The sequence below is a fragment of the Danio rerio genome, chromosome 2, assembly GCF_052040795.2.
Source record: "Danio rerio strain M-AB ecotype USA chromosome 2, GRCz13ab, whole genome shotgun sequence".
Lineage (NCBI taxonomy): Eukaryota > Metazoa > Chordata > Actinopteri > Cypriniformes > Danionidae > Danio > Danio rerio.
Genome location: NC_141022.1, coordinates 26064960 through 26091144, shown reverse-complemented (window position 1 = coordinate 26091144; position 26185 = coordinate 26064960). Strand labels below are relative to the sequence as shown.

General features: G+C 35.6%; 2 protein-coding genes and 1 long non-coding RNA gene across 20 annotated transcripts in view; 2 read left to right on the top strand and 1 right to left on the bottom strand.

Moving 5' to 3' along the window:
* Window positions 1–8753, bottom strand: part of kif1ab (kinesin family member 1Ab) — a 79322-nt gene extending 70569 nt beyond the window's left edge. For all 17 annotated transcript variants that reach the window (XM_087240724.1, XM_087240730.1, XM_087240733.1 and 14 more), the window contains exons 1-2: window positions 8641–8753; window positions 1178–1367 (exon numbers count right to left, since the gene is read on the bottom strand). In XM_087240724.1, the coding sequence (XP_087096850.1) occupies window positions 1178–1283 (106 nt within the window). In that variant the 5' untranslated portion in view covers window positions 1284–1367; window positions 8641–8753. The remainder of the gene's footprint in view (window positions 1–1177; window positions 1368–8640) is intronic.
* Window positions 1–26185, top strand: part of LOC148679736 (uncharacterized) — an 807653-nt gene that overhangs the window by 165069 nt on the left and 616399 nt on the right. The gene's annotated exons all lie outside the window — the stretch shown is intronic.
* On the top strand, window positions 14248–26184 carry agxtb (alanine--glyoxylate aminotransferase b). Of its 2 annotated transcripts, none has more exons than XR_015477974.1 (11): window positions 14248–14535; window positions 16051–16243; window positions 16331–16395; window positions 16521–16621; window positions 19516–19586; window positions 19715–19799; window positions 19907–20720; window positions 22553–22999; window positions 25390–25485; window positions 25576–25704; window positions 25793–26184. XR_015477974.1 is itself a non-coding variant. In NM_213162.1 (11 exon segments), coding segments are annotated over 11 exon segments (1272 nt in total). In that variant the 5' UTR covers window positions 14273–14280; the 3' UTR covers window positions 25901–26184.

The following is a 26185-nucleotide window of genomic DNA, read 5'->3' as shown; positions in this document are numbered from 1 at the left end:
CTTTGTTTTGTTTTGTTGTTGTTTTGACTTCTGTATTATCTGAGTGTAAAGTTAAAATGCAATAAAGATCATTTATTGAATAAAACAGGAAAAACTAAATGAACTGAAAATGACTTGGCCTATCTACATATTGCCCCCATTTCCAAAGATTTATTTAAACAAACCACTGGTGTATGCCTTCTTTAGATGATTTGTATTTTCAACAATTTATTCCTAATGTTTTATCTAGAATAATCTGTTACTAATTTAAACAACAGATGCCCCCCACCCCCACCCTTTTCCTTTTTTAAAATTTCTCTTTTTTTATTTTTTTTTAGTTTTGTATTTCAAAAATTTCAAAATTTCAAAATTAATTTAAGCAATTTTCAAATTTCAAACATTTTACTACAATTTTATGTCTCAAAGAAAAGAAAACATGAAAAAATTATTTGTTTACAATTGTTTTAAGTAAAACATTTGAATAAAAATAAATATGTTTTGTTTCACTAGCAAAAAAAATGCATTTATAGAATTATTGTTAATTTCTATAAAATTTTAATTCAATTCCTTCTCATTATTATCAAAAAACTATATATTTTTATTAAGAGCAAATTATTTTGCAACATTTCTTGTATATTAGTGACTGTGATGTTAATGTGCCACTCGCAGCATAATAGACAAGATAAGGTGATCAATAGTTGATTTTTGTCCTCATATTTTTGTGTTTAAGGATTAATATTGCTAAAAAAATACTACAGTTTTAGAGTTGTTGTTAAAATTCATTTTTTGCACATCTACTAAAAAAGTATTTTGTTATTAAGATCCAAACATAAAATTTTAAATCAACAAATATGGTTAAGATATAAGTACAAAAAGAAATATTCTGTTTTTAGGAAACAAAAATAAAACACTGCATCTGATTAGGTTATTGACAGCACATCTAACCAATTAAAACAAACCTTGACCAAAAAATAAAACAAGAGCCCGTCACCTTTAACATTTCATTTTCAAACCTGTATGCGCTAATATTTTCTCTCATTGGGGTGCTGCTAATGAGAGACTCTGAAAATGAATATTTCATCATAAGCATGAATTATTATAGAGTGTGCTGTCAATCATCTCCGACTTAAATAAGATCCGGAACAGATGTAGGAAAAATTATGTATAGTGAAACAGGATGTTTTGAAAGAGAACTCACTGGTGGTGTTGCCGGACATCTGGATGATACACTTGCTGTCTTTGCCGATCTCTCGTGAGTTAAAGGGTCGGACCCTCACGGCTACTTTCACCGAGGCTCCTGCCATGGTGAAATCTGAGTGCTGGGGATCTGCTACTACACAGGATCTTATGGACCGAAGCCCAGCCTGGAATCAGAGGCCGTCTGCCACCTGGAGAGAAAGACACTGTCATCATGATATTGGAAAAAACTGACATTGGGATGTTTTGTTCATATTTTGAACAGAATTTCACCAGATGGTGTGAATAGCTTGAATAGTTTACAGTTTTCTGGGCCGAGTATGAACTGGAGAACAAGCTGTGTGAGAACGAATTATTCAGGTACAGAAATAAAATAATCAAATGTAAATAATAATAATTCCTCCCATTTATATTTTTCTTTTTTGGACATTGAAAGTGCTTTTGGTAGGGGAAATCTCCTCATCCACCACCTGTGTGAAGCGTTCACCTGTCCTGGATGACGCGACAGCAGCTGTAATGCGCCAGACTGCACACCACACTCAAGCTGATTGGTGTTGAGTGATGAAGCCAATTATGATATGGCCATGGTTAGGAGGTGATGGACAGAGGACAGTGGGCCAGGATGCCCGAGTTAAACTCTTACTCTTTTTCAACGGACATCTTGTGGTTTTTAACGACCACAGAGTCGAGACCTCAATGTAACATCTCATCCGAAAGACAGCACTCACTGACAGTATAGAGTCCCCATAAATACACTGGGGCATTAGGACCCACACAGACCACAGGCTGAGCACCCCTGCTGGTCTTACTAACACCACTTCTAGCAGAAACCTTGCTTTCCCATGTGGTCTCCCATCCAGGTACTATCCAGGCACAATCCTGCTTAGGTTCATTGGGCAACTACGTGAGAGTTGCAGAGAGCTAGCTGCCAGCTTGATGAATAACACTATATAGTCTTCACTGTGTAAAAAATAAACAATCTTTGTTAAAATGTTATAATTTACAAATGGTTTAAATACACTTGAAATCTTACAATCATAGGCCTTAAAAACAAAGCAAAGACGCTGATGAGAAACTTTCCCGTAGCGAAGGTTAATGGTCACAATTTGCATCCTGGTCAACTTTAATCCCACTCAAATTTCCAAATGGATGAATAAACTAAAACTGAACTGACAATCCAGATTTTGCAAATGCGGAGTTGCATATTCCGATATCGATGATAAAACAATATATTGTACAGGCCTACTCAGGGCCAGACTTAGCAATTTTGGGGCTCTAAGCAATTCCAGGTATGGGGCCCTAGCATTTAAAATCAAGACATTCTCTCTTTATATATTTTTTTCTCTGTAGATTTTGTTTTGTTTAAATAAACTTTGTGTTAAAAATAGTACTATATTTTAAATGGAACCATTATCTTTTTAATGTAAAATTAATCACAATAAATTCACAAATAAAAAACAAGTTCGCAAACTTATTAGGCTACAGTTACTGTATTTATTCATTCATTTTCCTTTGGTTTAGTCCTTTTATTCATCAGGGGTTGCCACAAAGAAATGAACCATCAACTTATCCACCATATGTTTTATACAATGCCTTTCCCGCTGCAACCCACAGCTGGGAAACATATATACACTCTGACATGCACACACATAAACTACAGACAATTTAGTTTATTTAATTCACCTATACCACATGTCTTTGCACAGTGGGGGAAACCAGAGCAACCCTGAGGAAACCCACACGATCACAGGAAGAACATGCAAACTCTACACAGAAATACCAACTGGTCCAGCTGGGGCTCAAACCAGCAACCTTCTTGCTGTGACTGAGGTGACGGTGCTTACTACTGAGCCACCGTGCCATCCAGGTTACAGTTAATTAGCCATATTTCAAATGTAATTCACAATCTACTAAACTAATCTTTTCACCATTTCTCATATCAAATGAATAATTGCGGTTTGTGAATCTGTAACCATCCCTGTTCACTGGGAAATTTCGTTTATTTGAACAGCTCTTATCGTCTGGCAGGTGTTTTGGCTAGAAAGCAGGAACGTTCCACTATTTATGGTTGTTGGTTTTGAAAAAAGCAATAACGTTAAAATAGTAATGCTTATAGACAGATTTTACAACATAAGATAGAAAGTATTTAAAAGAGCTATATGATTAATACAGGCTTCTTTGCATTGGATTAAACCCCCTAAATTCACTGGGCCCTACACGACTGCTTACCTCGCTTATTGGTTAAGTCTGACCCTTTAGGTTGTTAGTATCCGTATGTTAGTCTGAATGATATCTATAAGCTAGTGTGCTACAAAACAGAGACATAATTTGTACTTAAAACATAAAACTGATATAAACATTCAAAGCTTGCCATTTGTCACTTGCGCATTAAGGAATCAAAGATTTTTTCCCATCACCTCATACTTCAGTTTCTTATTAAACCAATCAAAGTCTCTCTAGTATCTCACATGCTTTACCCACTTCACGTTTGCTTTCCATTTATTGCGCTTGAGCTCAACCACTCTCACTGGCAAAGCTGTGAGAAAACAAAAACGCTATTGGCTGTTTTTTAAAAGGGAGGAACTACTCTGTTACACATCTCTTCATGTTTAAGTTAAAATTACATCAAACATTAAATTAAAAAATGCACATTTTAAAGCACTTCACAGGACCTTTAATGGCAGTTAAGCATGCATAAAATCTCCTTCATGTTCATGAAGTGTGTCATGTCGTGACTATAAAAGTGTCTTGGCAGTCTTATGAACACCCCTCTTAGTAAAGATTTATACAGGGTCACTAAGCTCACTCTACTTTGAGCGTTACAAGCAAGAACGAAACAGATACATGTTTGATGATAAACCAAATTCCAAATAGTTAATATTATCATTTTATTAATCATTCATTGCATATTTAATTGCAGTGATAAATAAAAACTATAATTAATTTACAACCTCTGAATCAACACTTATTGTGCAAAAACCAAGCTACAAATGACCTAAACTTTCTAAATGTGAAATGACTTAGAACGGCAATTCACCTCAAGAGATAATTAAGGAAATTCCCATAAATCTGTTCAGGCGATTGAATTGGCTAAGTTACGCCATTGATAATCTAATTTAGGTAATGGAGCCTCTGATATCCAGACCATGACTCATCAGGACTTTTATCACATTCAGTAAATTACTGTACTCACGTGAACTCTAAAACTAGCTGAAACAAAACAGCCTTGCAAACAGTTATTGGACCCATACTGTATCTGTGGATTATTAAAAGAACAAAAACAGCCTGATAAAATCTGAAGCTATACTGTCAAGTCAGCAGACAAAATGAAAGAGATTCACACCAAAATTCATTCATTCATTTTTCTTTGGCTTAGTCACTTTATTCATCAGGGGTCACCACAGCGGAATGAACCACCAACTTATCCAGCATATATTTTACACAGCGGATTCCCTTCCAGCTGCAACCCAGTACTGGGAAATACCCATATACTCTGACATGCACACACATACACTACGGCCAATTTAGTTTATTTAATTCACCAATAAGAGATGTGTTTCGAGATGTGTTTCGACCGGAGCACCTGGAGGAAACCCACACCAACACGAGAACATGCAAACTCCACACAGAAATGACAAATGGCCCAGCCAGAACTAGAACCAGTGCTAACCACTGAGCCACTGTCACCCTCACACCAAAATGAAAACATAATCACTATTTTCTAACCCTCGAGTCTTTCTAAATATTCATGAGTTTCTTTCTTCTGTTAAACACTGAGGTGGATATTTTGAACAAACTGAAAAACTGTAACCTATTGACTTCCGGAGGAAGAAAAACAGATACTTTTGAAGTCCTTAGGTTTCCAGCTGTCTTCAAAATATCTTCTTTGTGTTTAACAGAAAAAAGAAAGTCAAAAAAAGTTTTTAACAAGTAAAGAGCGAGTAAATTATGACAGAATTGTAAGTTTTAGATGATTTACTAAGTTTTTAGTATTTATTTAAGGCTAAGAAGCCCACTAAAAGCTATTAGAGCTATTTAAAGTCATTGTTCAGAAAATTTACTTCTCATTTGTCCATTTTTTTTTTTGCTCTTTTGTGTAAGACTTTTACATTTTTTATCATCTTAAGCATCTCTTGCTGAATCCAAAACATAATTTTTGTGCTAATAAACAGAGGATTGGGCCATTTATAAGGCAGAGAAATAAAAAAAGACTAAAGCAACTGTTTACTCATTCTGTCATCATTTACCCATCCTTTACTTAATGCAGAGCTGGTTGAGTTTCTTTATTCTGTTGAACATAAAAAATATATTTTGAAGTATGCTGATCTAAAGTCAAACTGTTCCAAAGTCACCCCAAAGTATTTTTCATTTATATGGCAGGTTTTCAACACTCTTTAAAGACTCTTTCAATTGGTGGTTTCACATTTGCCAAACAAACCGTGCTAACCGGGCAAACGAGACAGGTTCTGAAACAAAAGTGAAGGTGTGAAAGCACCCTAGATGCGAATTTTGTAACTGTTTTGGGGAACACTATAGATATCCTATAAAAACTAATAATACTAATACCAAAATCTAAAAAACTTTATTTTAATTTCATTGACCTCTAAAATATATTTTATTGTAGTCAATAGAAATAATTGAAAGTTTTAAGAGTTTGGAGCCACTTGAACCCTCAAGAAGTAAATCAATTTTCATTTTTGGCTGAAGGACAAATGCAAACATGTTCCTTTGACAAGTTTTGACAAAAAAAGAGAGCATCTTTTAGCGGTACATTATTTAGTACAAAAACAACAAATTAGTTTACATTCTTTCACTATATATGCTAGTAGTTTGTAATGAACCTTAAAATGGACCCTTTTCACAAGACTGTTATGACGTGTTTGACAGTCATCATAATCTTAAATCCTAGAAAGTTTTTAATATTTTGATTTGTAAAAAACGTATGAATTTCAATGTATTTATGTATGTATTATACCATTGTGTCAAATTACAAAAAAATGAATTACGGCTAATGCAAGGTTTTGTAATGCAGCGTCTATGGGGTTAAGAGTAAATTTGACGTTATTCTCTCCTCTGGCTGCTGTCATCAGTCTCACACTTTTGTCCCCCTTTTTCTAAAAGTGATAACACCTTAGTGCGTTTTTCTTTTAGTTATTTCAGCAAATAAGGTTGTAAAAATATTATTTGTTGTACTCTTCCATTCAGTGTACTCTAAGTTTACCCTACTTAGACGCCTTCTGTTGCTGTGAAACCTGGAAATGTGAAAAGGGTCTATAGCTAAAAATGTTTGCCATAGTGAAATTACTATAGAATTTTCATTAGCCAATCAGAATCAATCATTCAGCAGCACCTCCATATAATATAACCTACTGTACAATCCTCCTGCCATTCTATACAGTATATGAGAATAATGTAGTTTATGACTAATGAGTGATCTCATGAAAAGGGTGATGCTATTGTATAGTAATATGCTACTGTAAACCTCACACACAAAGGGTATATCATAGGTAATCAAAAGAATTTTGGACTTTTCTTAAAAGTTACTTATATGTCTACTTAACTCATTTATAGACTCACATCATTTATGAATTAATTACATCAATTCACTTTCTTATGATCCTAGATACTTTTTAATAAATATTTTGTTAAAATATCAGTTTCAGTTGCAACCACATATTGACTGGGATTATGTTTACAGATATGATCTGTCACATTGACCTAGTTGAATCTAAAAATGGCATAACATCTGTTAAAAATGACCTACATGTTATGCAAACATTCTTGGGTCCCCCAAATGACAATTTCAGACTTAAACTAATTTTAATTGTAGTTTGTTTATGAAGATGTGAACGACATAGCATCTAGCACAATGACCTCTATGCTACAAAAGACAATAAACAATTTAACTGCCTGCCCTACTGTTATTAATAGTAGCAATAGTAGTAATATGTTATTAGTATTACTAATTGTATAACCCATTTAAAGACAGACATCCAAAGTAAAAAATAAATGTGGGTCAAAATATCTGTAGTTTTTTTTTATGCTAAATAATATTAAATCTTGAATTAGAAAGAAAAAACTTTATAGGGCATGGATTTAGCCTAAAACTATAAACTTAATTAAAAATAACTAAACTATATAACTTATTATAAAAAAATACATAAAAACAATATTTTTTTTCTAACATCATATGCTAAACTACACTGTTAATTATTAAGATGATTATTTGGCAACATTATGTGGGATAGCCCCGTTAAAAAAATGAAGCAACTACATAAAATAAGCTTAAAAATAAGCTGTGAATAAATTTGACAGCATTTGACTACAAACAATTTATTTATCTAGAATCTAAGATTACGCTATCTGCCAGCCTTCGAGCAGAAATGCGTTGTGTTGGTACACAATGAATGATATTTTTATCATCAACATAACTTGCAGTGCTCGTAGTAGAGTCTGCTGAAAATGGCTGCCCTGACGGCCAGCCGCTAGTCATGATTCAGCTCTGATGGACGGGCATTTGCGTCAGCTGCAGCCCACCGGCAAAACAAACTAAATGAAGCCCTTTCTTCGGTCATTAAGCAAACGAAGGAGGACAGGCAGCGATTCTAAACAAGGTTATGATATAAATGTGTATCCCATCTGCTAATATTCAAAGAGCAGCCTCTGCGTAGATGCTGAGGTGCGGCAGTAACAACCCAAACAACACATATGGGCTAACGTTAAACGCAATTTGAGCGCACAAGATTCTAAAGAACGAAACACCTATCACGATTATAATTAAATAAACATAAAGTTAATCACCGGTTAACGTAGTACCAAATAATCGTTAATAATACGTGTCGCATCACAGTTGTTTTGGGATAAGATGACGCGTCTGTTACTATGGCACTATTTTCTCAACAAAATACAGTCAAATATACTGAACTTAATTTCATATTATGATATTAAATAAGTTATTCATTTCTTGATGTCTTTAAGATTGAAAGCATCTGAAAAGGTCCTTATTTCGTGACTTGGCCTCACCCCGCCAACATAAACAGCATCCTTCAGCACCATGGCTGATCGAAGGACTGTCAATAACGTTACATGTAGAAAACGCAAAAATAACGATGCCATTCAAAACTAATCATGCCATTAATAGAGATGCTATTTAAACAACAAAATTAGTATCATGACACTAAATCAAATTTAAACAAATAGTTCTATCTATCTATCTATCTATCTATCTATCTATCTATCTATCTATCTATCTATCTGGATATAGAACTATCTTTTTTATGAAGACCGTTTTTATGTTCTCCTCAATATTTTGCTTGCTGTTTTTGCATTTCAACAACCTCGAAATGGTGTCCGGACAAAACAACAACGGAAACAGTGCACCACCCTGTTCTCATTCTCACAACAGTCATGAAAAAACACTGATTATAAAACACGTAACGACAACAATCAAGATCTGTCGATTACCTGATTCCCGAAGGTAATATCCTGCTAATGTTGCGCACAGCAGCGGGTTATTCCATCAATCCGCATCCATCCGCGGTCTCCTTCCTCTCCCAGCTGTTGTGTTTTCTCACTGTAGCCTCTCCCTGCTTCAGCACCATCAATGCAGGTGGAGCCCCCGCTGGCAGGACCAGGGCCTGGTGCGCAGTGGCGGTGCGTCAGGACGGGATGGGTGGGGGGTTTGCGGGATGAGCCAACAGGATGATGGAGGGAGGGTTCGTGGATGTGCGGATTAGACAGAGAGAGAGAGAAAGTTTTTTCAGCCTAACACAAAATGGCTCTTATGTTGGAGCCAAGGATGCTGATGACGTCATGAGCGAGGAGCAGTGATGAGAGAGGCGCAGACAGAAAGGAAGGGTGTGATGTGGGGGGGAAGAAAAGACCGTGGTCATGGATTTGCTTCCGTGTCCTCGAGTATAGACCACAGTGTTGAAGACATAAAGAGCTCATCTGAAATTCTAAGCGTCTGTGATTCCGTATGCAAAGCACGGACACGCTCAAGGGATTCATTATGAAGGACTGAGGACGCTTATACAAGGAGACAAACAACTCTGCATAACATGTCTGGATTTTTAAAAAATATATATTTTTGCTATTTATTTAGTAATTGTATTCATTTTATCTAAAAATAACAAAAACTGGTAAAAATGACAAATACTATATATATATATATATATATATATATATATATATATATATATATATATATATATATATATATATATATATATATATTTATGGTTGATAAAATGATGCTAAATAAAATTTTGTTAAGGGTTGCGTATCAAAGATCAACAGGCTCCAGATATAAATATAATTAAAAGCACCACAATAAAATTAAAACATTACATTTCTTCTCAACCATTTACCTCAGCACACACACACACACACACACACACACACACACACACACACACACACACACACACACACACACACACACACACACACAGTTGAAGTCACAATTATTAGCCCCTCTTTGATTTTTTTTTCTTTTTTAATCATTTCCCAAATTATGTTTAACAGAGCAAGGACATTTTCACAGTATGTCTGATGATATTTTTTCTTCTGGAAAAAGTTTAATTGTTTTATTTTGGGTAGAATAAAAGCAGTTTTTAATAAATAAAAAAAAAACATTTTAAGGCCAAAATTATTAGCCCTTTTAGGCTATTAATTCTAATTTCAAGTGTGTGTATGAATCACCCATTTTAATGAATTAGGTTTATTAGGTATGGGTTTGAGTAATGTTAAATATTGCTTGTTGTTTATAAAATAAAAGTTTTAATTGTTGTGATTGAAAATCTGGGTTATTCCAACACACATTTATCGTGTTGTACAAAATACAAAGATGTATGGAAACCTGTAATTTTGTCATTTTGAGTATTTTTATTTGCTATTTACACAATTTTTCTATACATAAAGCATTTTAAATCATAAATTGTACATCCAGAGCAGCCTAATTGAGAATTTCCAAGTTGTCTCTGAATTTTTCTCCACTAGCTGCTGTTGACAATTGCATTTGTTTCCCCTAATATTATGTATTTGTAATCTTTTTTAAGGTTTTACTATTTTAAAAATCAGACCAAAATGTAACATCAGAAGTAAAATAGTTTGTGCAGAACAGCTCCATCTACTGTCAATCTGACATAATTCTGCTCGCTACATTACACATCAATGTAAATGTTGCCTGCAAACACACGTTGAATACATTTTTGCATAGTAGTTTAGTGGGTTCAAGGTCAGTCTGAAAGCCTCCAATAGCCAAGACAAGCGTTACATCAGGGCATGCGTCGTGTCTTTCACAAAAGCATGGCATGAGCTGGTGTGTGTGTCTTTGGCCTGTACTGTGGGTGTCGAGCTCCACCACAGTGCAAAGGCCACACAAAGGTAAACATTGCATTTCCACTTATTTACTGTGTAGACTAATTATTTACTGTTGGATAAGTGATGGAGAACAGTGCTCGGGCCAAAGTCCCCGTTCTGACATCAGCATCTGCTTTCTATGACACAAGACCGCTGCGTTTGAGAATCACTGTTCTCATCAGGCACTTTTGTACAGAGTAAGCATTTTAGCTCTAAGTGGGAACAGCACAGTCTGTTCATGTTATAGATTTACTTTCCTCATACAGAGTTATAGAAATATGGTCAATCAGCAATCATTATAATATTAGACAGGCCTTATATTAACACATTTGATTTTTTAATGGATATGCACACCGAACATGCAATACATTAATAATAATGAATAATGTTGTAATTACTCTTTGAGCATATGACCATATTTAGGACTATATAAGTATGAATAGCTGGTCTAATCATTATTATAAATAATGAGGTACTATTAATTATCAACCATTACGACCCTTTTAGGACCTTTCCGTAACTATGAGCCAAATTAATAAAATCATAAGTAACATTATTTTTTCAATTAATAATCATTAAATGTCAAAATCATGGCCATTTTTCTAAAACTGTGTATGAGCAAAGTAAATAAACATGAATAGAGTCATTAATAATAACAATAATAAAACTACAATAAAAATTGTTATTAATACTACTACAATATAACAGTTTCTAAGCCAAAGTAATTATTAGCATGAATAGACACTCTACATTATTATAATTATTATTAATTATTAAATACACATACACTCACCGGCCACTTTATTATTATATTATACTTTTATTATTAAGTACACATTGCTAGAGCCAAGTTGGACCCCCTTTTGCCTTCAGAACTGCCTTCATCCTTAATGGCACAGATTCAACAAGTTACTGGATATATACCTCAGAGATTTTGGTCCATGTCGATATCACAGCATCAGGTAGTTGCTGCAGATTTGCCGGATGCAAATCTCCTGTTCCACCACATGCCAAAGGTGCCCTATTGGATTGAGATCTGGTGACTGTGGAGGTCAATTAAGTACAGTGAACTCATTGTCATGTTCATTAATTATACTATAAGAAGATGGATAGACTGTGGTCATAAACGGATGAACGTGGTCAGCAACAATACTTGGGTAGGCTGTGGCTTTGACATGATGCTAAATTGGTACTAATGGGCCCAAAGTGTGCCAAGAATATATCCCCCACACCATTACACCACCACCAGCCTGAACAGTTGATACAAGGCAGGATGGATTCATGCTTTCATGTTGTTGACACCAAATTGTGAAACTACCAACTGAACGTCACAGCAGAAATCGAGACTCATCAGATCAGGCAACGTTTTTTTCAATCTTCTATTGTCCAATTTTTATGAGCCTTTGCTAAGTGTAGCCTCAGTTTCCTGTTCTTAGCTGACAGGAGTGGAGTGGCACCCGGTGTGGTCTTCTGCTGCTGTAGCCCATCTGCCTCAAGGCTGGTCGTATTGTGCATTCAGAGATGCTCTTCTGCATACCTCTGTTGTAACAAGTGGATATTTGGGTCACTGTTGCCTTCCTTTCAGCTCGAACCAGTTAGGCATTCTCCTCTGACCTCTTGCATCAACAAGGCATTTGCGCCCACCGAACTGCCGCTCACTGAATATTTTCTCTTTTTCAGGCCATTTTCTGTAAACCCTAGAGATGGTTGTGTTTAAAAACCCCAGTAGATCAGCAGTTTCTGAAATACTCAGACCAGCCTGTCTGGCACAACAACCATGCTACACTCAAGGTCACTTAAATCTCCTTTCTTCCCCATTCTGATGCTCGGTTTGAACTGCAGCAGATTGTCTTGACCATGTCTACATGCCTAAATGCACTGAGTTGCTGCCATGTAATCGGCTGATAAGAAATGTACGTTAAAATGTTTTAAGAAAGAGTGGGAGAAAGAATTGAGAATGGAAATTTCAGAAGAAACGTTTGGTCAGTTTGGAAGAAATGTGCAGAGGAAATCAGGTTTGGTGGATATTATTAAGCATTCTAATAATTCTGGATGTTGTCCTATTCCAAAACATTATTTCAAATAATCCATAGGTTACGCTACTCAAAGAAAAAAATTAATCAAATCTTCCAAAATATTTCACCTCTTTGCGACAAATGTAATTCATCAGATGCAGATCTATCTCAGTTTTATTTTTTGTTCTAAGATACAGAATTATTGGAATGAAATTTTTGAAGTGCTTTCTGAGGTGTTGAAGATGCAGTTACAATTGGATCCAATGCTTTTAATTCTGGGATTCTCTGAACAAACACATTTGTTGTCAAATACACAACACAAATCTATCTTATACTGTTTAACTACTGCCAAGAAGCTACTGTTACTGTTTTTTTTTTTTTTGGCGGGGGGGGGGGGGGGGGGGGGGGGGCCTCTACATGTAAACTGTGGCTTGGGGAAATTACGTTACATTTGGAGTGAATTAGATATTATTTGGAAAAATAACTTTACCAGTTTGACAAAATTTGGAATCCTTTTATTCGTTACCTTAAAAAAACCTCTTATAATAATGCATCATTTCTGTAATGTTTTAATTTGCTTTGTCATCATACTCTGTTGTTCACATAGGTCTTTGTAACAAGTTTGCTTGTTATGTGGGTGTTTTTAAATTTATTTTTAATTTATTTTCTTATTTCCTTTTGCTGAAGACAAAATATGTAAACAAAATTCTTTTCTTTCCGAATCTGTGTCTTAAATAAAACTTATTTGACGAAAAAGAAATTTACGTTAACAAGCAGTAACACCTAATAAAGTGGCTGGTGAGTGTAATCCTGCACTGTATGATAAAATATTTACATTTAAATAATGTGCATTTAGCTACCAGACACACTTGCCTAGAATCTCTTAAAATTTATCAACATAAATTATTCATAAGTAACCGTGAACAAATGTCTATTTGTCGTTTGATAGCTGATCTTAAAAATGACTAAATTGCTAACGGACATAAGAGAATTCAGATGGATATGCACATTAGCCATGTCTACTCCAATAGAGCTACTGCCATGTGCTGCACAGACCAATGAAATGTCAGCTGGATACATTACCGTGTGCATGTCAGTTTGTTCACGTCAACCAATCAACTGTGTTGAGAAGTGCACACTCCTCCACTGAGCTCGTAATCAAGTGAAGAATAAATCGATCAATACAGCACCTGTCTGTACACAAGGATGTAAACAAAATCACACTTTTTGTCTATTTGACATGTTTAGGGCTAAAAGGAAAAGATATGAGCGATTAAGCACGTATGTCCTTTCAAAAATATTATTAAATATGAATACACAACTTCCTTTCACGATAGCATTTTCTTCTTCCAGCACTGAGATGCTGAGCTCTGTGAAAAAGCTCAGATAAACACGTGTGCTCTGTTTGTTTTTGTCAGGAGGGCATGAGTTATAAGATTGACTTCTAGACTAGAGGACGAAAATAGGAAAACGTATAGCTGACATAAAACATGATGTACAGGAACTTAGATAGCACACAGGTGCTGTAGCTGTTGTTATGCTGTTAATAACATGTATGCACTTCTGGACCGCTATACCTTGTTTGGAAGATGAAGGGAGGAGAAGTTTTGCGCCAAAAGCGTGACGCATGTCGGTGTGTGAACCGGGGGTCAAAGACCTGTTTATTTAAAATGTTGGAGAAACGCAGAGTTTTATCCTTCAGTCGAACAGCAGAGCGAGAGGAATCATGATGCCGAGGACTGTCCTGTCCAGGTGCGCGCGCCTGACGCAGCAGGTGCCGCTGGAAAGCGCGCTCTCCGGCAAACAAAGTGTTCAGCGTGGGATGTCGTCTCTCAGCGTCCCTCCACCGGCCTGCATGCTCCGGCCGCTCGAGGCTCCGTTGCGGTACTTGTTTGGACCAGGACCATCCAATGTGCCGCCTCGTGTTTTGGCGGCAGGAGGGAGACCTATAATAGGTCACATGCACTCGGAAATGTTCGGGGTAAATCTCACACTTTAGTTTGACGCAACGACGCCTTTAATTGTTTTAGATGGACTGATGGAAAGGAAAATTAGTTAAACACAAAAGGCTTCAAAGTCAGCAGAAATGTAGCCTAATACACGTAACTGAAAAAATCGTTTACTTGGTTTATTTTTAATAAATGTTATTAATAACAAAAAAAAAATGCAAGGTTGTTTTTTAAATAGGCATTTTAAATAGGCTACTCTAAATACCAATAGATATGTAGATATAAATATCTCTGAATACGATACTCTTATATATTATACTTGTTATAAAACAACAACAAATAATGTTCAAAATTCATATTCAAATATGCACATTCATATTGTGTCTTTTAAACTAATAAAACATCTAAATATTAATATTTATAAATATCTACAATTATTATTAATATTTTTTGATTAGTTATAATGTATAAAAAGTTAATCAAAGACTTCTATTTTAATATTTATTTTTTTAAATACAAAAACTTAAAATATGTGGTTAATAATGACAAAATATTTAATATTATTCTATAAAGTATTTTTCAATACTCAATAGTCTTATTGAACAAAATAGTTATTAACGCATAGACATATATAACATATAGTTAACGAATTACACTGAAAAAGAAAATTCGAGCACTTCAACCAATTAAAAATGTATCTTTCAATTCAATTTAATACTTTTTGTTTCATTTTTCAAGAAATATATTTTAAGCTGAAAATATAGTTAAATATAAATGTTTTTGATTAAAAGCTCAACTAAGAAATATTTGTTGATCAATGTAAAATGTTAAGGTTACTCACAAAGGCCAGTGCATGTGTGTTAAACAGAAACTCAATATGCTTTGTGCTTTCATGGACTTAAAAACATATTAAGGCAAATTATTTATATTTTAGAGTTGAAACCATTAGCCTACATGAAAAAAAATGGATAAATGAACATTTTATGGGAACTTAAGTTTTGATCAAAGCTTTATCTTTATGTTTTTGAACACAAAGAGAATTTAAATAATTGACTTTCTACAACAAGACAAATATACTTTGTGCCAGGATATATAAAATTGTTCTCATGGAAATTGAACATGTTGTTTGAAACAATTTATTTATTTTTCATTGGGTCAAGTGATACAGTTGAGATGTGAACCATTACTCTATTAAAAAAAAAACAGCAATTGTTTGTTAATAGTTTCAATATTTACTAAAAAATCTAAAGGTGTATTTGCTAACTTTAATGCACTGTGAATTAATAATTTTTTTTAAAGTTCATGTTAATTCATGCATTATCAATTGTTAATAAATTAGCAATATTGTAAAAATCATCAAATAAAAAAAATATGTATTTGAGATATTTTCAAATTTAAGAATGTAAGTCTGTAAAAGAGATCCACTCTTTCAGCTTCGCAACCTTAAAATGTTTTACTTTTGATTGAATCAGTAAAGATCAAAATCAAGTGATTAAAATGTATTGTGGACATTATGTTTGAAAGCCAATGCTGAAATTTTGTTGCAGATTATGAATGAGATCAAGCAGGGAATTCAGTATGCTTTTCAGACCAATAACAGCATGACTCTGGCCATGAGTGGCTCTGGCCACACAGCAATGGAGTGTGCAGTGTTCAACATCGTGGAGCCCGGAGAAAGCGTTTTGGTTGCAGTCAATGGAATCTGGGGGGAACGAGTCGCAGAAATTGCAGAGCGCATGGGTATGAACAATAATAACTTCAGTCCACTGTTCTGTAAAAATTCATCATAATCTGTTGATAAGACCACACTTGCCTTTCTTACACCAGGTGCAAAGGTTCACACATTGGCAAAAGCACCAGGAGGACATTTCACAAATGCAGAAATTGAACAGGTAAAACTGTGCTTCATTTAAATGTGATGTTAAGACAAATTTCCTTTGCATATTTTGTCTTTTACAAACCCTAAAAGTTACTGTATATGACTGGATCAACAAACCTAACATTCACCTTTCTACAGGCTCTGGCCAAACATAAGCCAGTTCTCTTCTTTCTCACACATGGAGAGTCATCAGCTGGTTTGGTGCACCCAATGGACGGAATTGGAGATGTGTGTCGCAAGTAAGAATATCATACAATCATTTAGCTTACTGGGTGACTTCTAATGGAAAATCAATTAAATGCTTCCCTTTTGGGGTCTTGTATGAAAAAATCATGAATAAGTGTTTTTTTTGCATGCGCAAATCTCAGATTGATGTACAGAATTAAATCAATATTTGAAGTTGAGTTGCTATACGTATTAACCCCGTTATTAGCAACACCGGTTGCCATTTGGTAAACTGCACCAAGGAACTTATGGCCCAATTCCACTGAGTGGTTCGATACGCTTTTATGGCCGTTTCCATGGTCAAAAGGTACCCAAAAGTGAACCGTACCGTACCACTTTTTGGGTACCATTTGCAAAGGGTATCTAGCACGGCAAAAGGGTACCAAAAGGCAGAGCTAGCCACGCAGCTGAACACTATTGATTTACAGAGAAACGTCACTAGCAGTAAAATGAAAACAAAAAGAAAAAAAAACACCATTTTTAAATATACAGCCGAGACATTACACTGTAATACTATATATGTATAATAACGAGCCATGGTCGACCCAAGCTCAAACAAACCTTGTCGTCTGAATGGACAGCAACAAAGCCTAGAAGAACAAAATCTTCCCTGTCCTGTTTTTGTTTTTAAAAGTGCGTCTAAAAGTGCAAGCGGTTTTACTTTTTTCAGAGAGCTCGTATGCGTGTCTATATTTGAAATAAACTTTGAGCTGATGATAGCAACGTGTGCATGATTATTGAAGTGCTTTTGACATCCCATCCTTTCATAAACCGACAACGTGAAAGTGAAGGACGAAAAAAACAAAGGAGAAGCTTGAAAAAAAAACAGAACAAATGATTCTTTTTACAAACCTAAAACATACTTCCATGTTTAACTATTATCATCTCCTTTTGTACTATTATGAACTCGGAATGATGGAATTACTTTCTAACAAGAGGCTACGTGTGCTGGTGAAGATTAAAGATACAGATAAGGGGTTTGCACTGACTGTGGGCTTGTTTTTGAACCCAAATAAGGTATAAAAGTATGTTGTGTGTAGTTTTTCTGTAATTGGTAACATATCGGAGACTGTAAGGGTCTGTATGTGTTCTAATTTATTTATGTTATATAATTACAGATGTTACTGTAGGCTGCAGTCATTGATCTGCAGTGATAATTAAACTATGTTCATAAAAAGGTTAGTAATGAACATTTATACACAAGTATTTATGTGTATAAAGCATCTGTTTCTCATATGCTTCTCATATGATATGTGAACGACCTGTACAGCTTTACTTTAAGCGAGCTTTCCTCGAGCCAGAATGACGTCAACAAACTTTCTGTCGTAACTTTCCATTGGTACCCTTTTGGCAGTAGAAACGTAAGCCTGATAAAAGTGACCCGTACAGACCCGCCCTGTACCAGTCAGTGGAAACGGGCCATTAATGTTCATGGTTGCACTCATGTACACATTGCGGAATGTATGCTCTTGGAAAAGTTCTTTTTCATTCTTTGATTAAAGTTAGTGTGTTGACACATGGCACTCAAGTGCTTACGGCAACCCAAGTTCGACTCCCTCCTCGAGGTCCTATGCCAATCTTTCCCCTTTCACTGCTCCCCACCCATTCATGCTGAGAAAAAAGTTGAAGATACATTTGCATTGAAAAAGACCATCTAGTTAATATCATATTGAGTTGGCTCGATTTAGCATATAAAAATTATATTTCTCAAATCTTTGCAAAAAATTATTTTAAGGCTATTGGATATATTTGCACAAGCAAATCCCTCAGTGGTGAGTGACAATTATTGTGTAAAGGTCCTAAACATTGCTATGTTTACATTTTGCATGTGCACGTCGGAAGTTCTGGTTAACCTTTGTGGAAAGAGAAAACAGACTACCGCCTCCTGCGGGTTTAGAAAGACTCCTCTCACGCAGTTGCAGAACATGCACTCTAGTTAGTCACCTGCTTTCTGTTTGGTGGGTTTATTGGCAGCTTTGTGGTCCAAACGGGACCAGACACTCAAGAAAACAAAACAGTTGGGTTTTGCTGGCACTAACCGTTTTCCATTGGCCTTAAAACTTTTCACAACAAGAGAACTTTTGGGACTGAATATGCACAAATCAAAATTAAAAATACGTAATAAAAGTGGACGTTTTTGAAAATGCTGCTGTTTTTGTGTCCGTGTAAACAACCAGTAAGAGCATCTTTGAAATCATGCACATGCATAGTACAGGTTTTGGAAGATTAAAGGCAAGTGTAAACAAACACAACAAAGGCGGAAAACATGATTGCATTGCTGTGGTCAAGTGTTTGCTAATGATTCATTAGCAAAGTGTGGATTTACTTCACATTACAATGAAAAAAAGCATAGACATACACAAGATCATACACAGAAGAAAAGCAATAGGAAGACAGTGCTTTTCCACAACTTCCCACTTAATACTTTTGCATTCATCAGTGGGGTGGAGCTAAAAATTCAGTGATGCAGAAGAAGACACTGATCTTCTGCAGAGGTAGAGTTTAATAGATAGGCTCATTCCACAACTTATAGTTTTGGCAGACTGGCTTTAATATAAGTGGGATAGAGAAAAGGGAGACGGATCAGCAAAGCTTTGTGAGGCAGGAATTTAATTGATGGTTGCTGTTAGTGCAGTTGCAGTTATACTAATGAGAAAGCTTTGAGCTCTGAAACTTACAGAATGCTTTCATTATATAATGACCTTTATTATGTCATACAAACATTTTATAAGGAATTCTAAGTTCATAGCCCATTTAAATCAAGTCATATAAGTTGCAAATGGATTGTACAAAGGGAATAAATTATAAGTAAAATCCTAGTATATTACACAACATTATGTAGTTAATTAAATGTAAAAATGTGTTGATTTGAATGATATACCTCTATTACATCATTTCCTCTGTACAGACACAACTGTTTGCTTTTAGTGGATTCAGTGGCATCATTGGGAGCTGCTCCACTTTTAATGGACCAACAAAGTGAGTGGAGAACCAGAGAAAAGCATGTTATTTACCATGTGCACAATAGAAATCTTTGTGATTTAAACCTTGTGGAGTGAACTCAACTATTTGTGTACTACATAAATAATCTTTTTTTTTCTTTGTAGAAATCGATATCCTGTACACTGGATCCCAAAAGGCCTTGAATGCTCCACCCGGCACAGCGCCGATTTCATTCAATGAAAGAGCATGGTGAGGAGAGGTTTTTGTGAATGAATGAGTTTTTTTTATACACAAAATCATTCTAATAATTAGCTGATTCCACTAATGTTGTCCATTTTCTCTCCAATTCAATATAGCCAGAAGATGTTTAACAGGAAAACAAAACCAGTGTCCTACCTCCTTGATATGAACTATTTGTCCAATTACTGGGGTAATGATGGCAAACCAGACAGAATGTAAGTTTCTAAGCTAATCCATTTGTGTTCCTATTGTTCCAGTGTTTCCCAACCCTGTTGCTAAAGGCACACCAGCAATACACATTTTCAACTTCTCTTAAACCAAAAACACCTAAATCAACTCATCAAAACATTAAGGGACTCCAAAACCTAAAATGATTGGTTAAGATAAGGGAGACATCCAAAATATGTATTGTTTGTGTGCTTCCAGGAATTGGGAAGTTGGAAAACAGTGGTCTAGAGCAGAGGTTCCCAATCTTTTTTTTTTGCCTGAGGCCCTCTTTTTCCCCGGAAAATATTGTAAGCCCCCCCTCCACATTTAATGATATTGTCGCTCAAACAAGTTTGCAGTAATAATGACCAAAAAAAATGTTTTCAAACTAACGGTATGTTTATTACTATATCTAGATATGGTTATGCACAAATAAAAGCCTAATGTAAAATATAAAAGCAAAACATCAGTAGGTCAATTTTAACTGAAAAAACGTAAGGCTTTGTCCTTTAAATTGGCCTATTTTGAAATTCAATGACAAAAATATCAGTATTTACACTGGTGTATAAGGGAAAAAATAGGCTATTACAATTTAATACTTGCAGGTTATTAGTTATGCTCTACCAATTAGTTTGAGATTTGCTGCGAGGCGAATCAGTGAGACTGTCTTTTGTGTGGAGGACGGATTACAAATTTGTACATATTTGGTCAGCTAGGGCAGTGGTTCTCAATAGGGATGGGAAGATTAATCGATATGTATCGATACGCGGTCATGCGCGTGCACGATGTGAGTGCATCGGTTGAGCAGCAGAGGATGAATGAAATTTTGGAAGCAAATCGAGATGCATCGGTTTTTGCGAGATGCATCGGTTTTTCCGAGATACGGCTTATTTTTTTAATATAGAATGTATTTTTTATTTATTAACAAGTGTTGTCAACCTGTTTTTGGCGCATAATTTAATCGACCTACATAAAGTAAGCCTTAGCAACGGATTTGCGGATGTGTACACTTACACTACAACTCAGTGTATCAGGTGTGCGGATGAAGCTAGTGGTGCGCCCTCAGAAAGCGCGAGAAGCAAAACAAACATTTTATTCCCCACTGAGTTTTAAATCTAAAGTATGGCAACATTATGGATTTAAGGATGGACGACTTGACAGGACAGATGCAATTTGCAAAATGTGCCGCGCATCTATAAAATACGCGGGCAGTACGACTAATCTGAAATCTCACTTGAAGCGGCGCCACGGTGTTGTTGTGAAAGCATCTTCCAGTGTTCCTACATCACCGGCTTTCGCACTGCTTGAACTGTAGCTACCAGCTCCAAAAGTGGTGAGAAAAGCATTGCAAGTTTTTTTTTTCCATGCGCAAAAGTTTTGTGCGCTCTATGCCAATAACGGATGTTATTGCATTGTTCATCTGCAGGGCCGGAGCAAGCTGAACTGCTGCTCTAGGCAGAGGACGATCACGCCGCCCTCAACCCCAATGTGAAAACGAAAGTGACCGGTTATGAAAATGAAGTGACGTGTCGCGGACCTCTATTCTGCCGCCTTATGCGCGGATATAACTGAGGACGCGCGGGTGTCGCGGACCTCTATTCTGCCGCCCTATGCGCGGAAATAACTGAGGACGCGCGGGTGTCGCGGACCTCTATTCTGCCGCCCTATGCGCGGATATAACTGAGGACGAGCGGGTGTCGCGGACCTCTATTCTGCCGCCCTATGCGCGGATATAACCGAGGACGCGCGGGTGTCGCGGACCTCTATTCTGCCACCCTATGCGCGGATATAACTGGGTGTTGCAGACGCCGCCCTCTCTATACTGCCGCACTAGGCGGTTTTAAACACCTCCTCCTGTTAATTTTTATTTAATTATAATAATAATAATATTAATAATAATAATAATAATGATAAAAATAATGGGTGGCACAGTGGGTAGTTTGACCACCTCACAGCAAGAAGATTGCTGGTTTGTTATATTTTTATTAGCCTGTTGTTTACAGTGACAGTGATGTTTCAAAGCAGTATAACACTGCTAGTTCACAACCTTAAGTTTTGAATAATCAGTGGCAAAATATATCTTTGTAAAACTTGTTTTCATAGTTGAAAAGTTAAAATCACAATTCTTGTTGTGCAATGGTAATCCTTTATGTTGAAAGAGTGCAAATATATATATTTTAATATATATTGCACTTATACATTCTGTTTATCTTGAAAATACTTAAATAATATGTGCTATAGGTTCTAAAATGGCCCTCTACTGTAAACTGACACTCTGGCTCTGAGAGAAGAGCCAGTTTGTAAAAAAAGTCTTGGTTTTGCTTGGTTAATAAATAATCAAACTCATTCAATGGCACAGCATCCTCTTTTACATAATCTCATAAACTTGATTTAATTAGTTAGTGCTGAAATATCGCATCGTATCGTGATATGGGTGTGAATCGTATCGTGTCGCATCGCAATATGTCATAAATGTATCGCTAATATATCGGATCGTATTCTTTGTATCGAGATGCGTATCGGATCGGCATTATAGCTTAGATGCCCAACCCTAGTTCTCAACCTTTTGATCACCACAGACCGGTCAACAACGCTTGTGCAAACTCTAGAACTATGCGATTTGCTAACGGCCCCTTAAAGGCTGTCGTCATTTGTGATCTCCATCAGTTGATCTTCTTGCACAGACATGGTGCATTCTCCTGATTTGTTGACAAATGGGTTGCAAATCCATACCTTGGCAGTTCGTGGGGGATAAAATGAACCAAGGGAACATGATTATTCTCCTAATTGTCCACTGCTACATTTTTTTTTAAATATAACGTGACCACCCATTGAGCTCGCTGAGGCCTCCGTGTGGGCTGGGACCCCCTGTTGGGAAGCACTGGTCTGGAGTATTGAATTAAGGATTGTCTAAAAACTAACTACGTTTCAGATACCATCACACAGGACCTGTGTCTGGTTTCTTTGCCCTGAGGGAAAGTCTAGCCATCCTTGCTGAAACGGTAGGAGATTTCCTCACATTTTACTCGATATTTAAACATTTAACACCAAGCTGGTCATAATTAACTCATAGCAGGTTAAATATTTACACTAAAAGTCTTCTACTTTTTTTTGTCAGTTGTATTTTTGTTTAAACAATAACTAGGCTTAGATTTCCGGCATTTATTATAAACGTATTATACTGTACACACTCCCAGCTTTCTGTAGATTTTCTTTCTTTTTTTCTTATGCTCACTAAGGATATTTTTTAAGGTTTTATAAACTTTTTTTTTTTTTTTTTGGATGTAAAAAAACAAAACTCCATGCCCTATATAAACATCCTGGTCATTTTAAAATGCAAAACTATCACATTTGAAAACCCCGAGCAAAGCAGCATCAATTATGATGTCTGAGAAAAGTACAAAATACAGATGGCAACTCATGATCCCTTTCATTATTTTTAAAGAAAAAAATGCTGCCCGAAAATGTATAATGTCTGCTTCAATTACCAGATAACGGTTACCAGTTTTTTTTTCAGTTTTAATGGGGAATAACAAATAATTGGCATGACTGAGTGATATAATTGTAAATTATATGTGATAAAAATGTAAATTATTCCTGTAACTCAAATCTGAACTCTCAGCATCATTACTCCTCATGATTAAGCATCTCATGATCCTTCAGAAAAGATTTCAATATACCGATCTGCTACTTAAGATGTTTTCTGAATGCTAATAAAAACAGCTTTGCTGCCTAGGCTAGTGTCTTTGTGCAAGATGACATTCCTTGTTTCAGTATATTTATGCAACATTAGAAATATAAAGTTTGATTCATTTAATGCATTCTTGCTAAATTTATTTACACTATATTTTCTGTTTTAGTGTTGTCACAATATTGAATTACGGTACCAATTGGTACTGACATTTTAAAAACATCCTTTTCCTGCTAACATTTAAGCGCTGTGAAATAACTGTCTGTCTGTATCTGCATTTGCACTGGGTAAACAGTGGTGAATTGTGGTGAACTGATGACCTTCATGGCCAATCACAGTCATTTCTGTTGAGCACATGAACACAATGGCAAATCAGCACCGTTTAAGTACGCGCTCAACATTGCTTAGATATTAGCCCAAGGTTCTTGCACCTTTTCCAACTTCAAACTCCAGCACTTTTCAAGCACTTTCAAGGTGCATTTGTATGCTTTTCCAGCACCTAATAACCACGGTTATTTACGTTTATATATGTTGTATGTACTTTTTCACATTTATGGCACGTTCCATTGTGACATTTTAAAAAACTCAATATGACATTTCAACTTAAATTCTTGAGTACTTTCGAGCATAGATTTATTGGGATAGTTCACCCAAAAATGATAAAAAAATAAGTAAATAAATATAAAAAGTTCAGTTATTGGATGTTTTTAAGTTTGGTCCCTTTCTACTTAAAGTTTATATCTCACGAAATAAGCTTACAGTCAGATTTTGTTTGTGTGTAGTACCAAACTTTCATGACTAGTCGTTCATGATATTTTATGTGCATTGTTATTGTTTTTACAGTCATTGGATTGGTATTTCAGGTGCAAAGATGCATTAAGGGTGAATGTCTCCTGCATAGAAATGCATAGAAAGCTAATAGTGCCAAAACAATATGAATTTAAATTGTGTTAATTAGAATTCTTAAAAACTTAAAACTGTATTTTTACATACCCAGTATCTGCAGTCTTTGAATTCAGAACCAAAAAAAATCAAAAGTTCTTTAAAATTCTGACTTAAAAAATTAAGTTGTCTTAAACTTCAGATGTTCAATAATCAAGTTAAGAAATACAAATTCAAAAATTTCTAATAGCTTATAATCAGTATTATTAACTTACAATTGTTAATAATTCAGTTGAACACACTTCAAATTCAGATTGTTTTGGCTTATTATTAGCTCCATAAATACGCGCATGCGGTGAACATTTTGCAATGAAAACTGATCGCACGACAACAATTTATGCACTCGCACATATGCTCCTAAATATATTTTGAGGTCACATAGATAAAATCGTGCGAACATGCAATCAAAACAGTCAAATTTTGAGCCCTGCAAACTCAAATTCAAGCAGGTTCAAGCACTTTGTCCAAAATCAAAGCACTTTTCTAACCTTGAAAACACTATATTAAAAATCAAGCCTTTTCCAGGATTTCCAGCACCCGTAAGAACCCTGTTAGCAGGAATCTTTGTTTTATTTTAGTACTGATTAATACTGAAATTCAGTATCATGACAACACCAATCTGGTTGCATTTATTTGAATAGTAATGCATATATATTACAAATATTTCCAACTAACTGGCAATTAGGACATTAGTTAAAAAAAAATTAATGAGTAATATCTGATGTCACATTATTAAGAATTTCAAACGGTCTTTTCAAGGGTCTTGAGAACTCATGGAGGCATCACACAGAGGTCGCACAGCATCTCTGGAAGGGCTTGGAAGATCTGGGATTGAAGCTGTTTATTAAGGACAAGGTAACTTTGTTGTTGACTTTGCTTCACTAATTCTGAGAATAATGTACTGTACCCTAAAGAATGGAGTTAAAGATTACAATGTCTCAAAAGGATCTGAGATTGCCCTCAGTCACCACCATTGCCATTCCTGAGGGGTATAACTGGAAGGAACTGCTGGCTTACATAATGAAGCATCACCAGATCGAGTTTACAGGAGGACTCGGGCCCTCCGTTGGCATGGTGAGCAAAAGCTTTTTAACAATACGCAAGCGCATGATGATGCTTTTAACCACACGGAGGAATAATTATCCAATGCTCTGACTTTTAGGTATTGCGGATTGGGCTCATGGGATACAACTGCAAAAAGACCAATGCTGATAAGGCTCTTGCAGCTCTTGAAGACGGTTTAAAGCAGTGTCGAAAAAGCAAAGCCTAAAGACCTGCAATTTTTGCTGTATTTTGTGATGCTTGTAGTATAGAAATGGCCTGCTGATGTAAATGAAGAGTTATTATATTTAATGTGTTCATAACAGTTGGTGAAATGGAGCCTATGTTGATTAGAAATTGTACATTATGACTCCATTTTAATCAAAACCAAGCTATTTTGAATGGTGCTTTTCATTGTCCTTTGTAACATTACAAGCATCTCTCCAGCACTTGAATGACCCTCCGAAAAAAAAAAAGAATTTATTGAAAAATAAATCATGAATATAAATTGAAC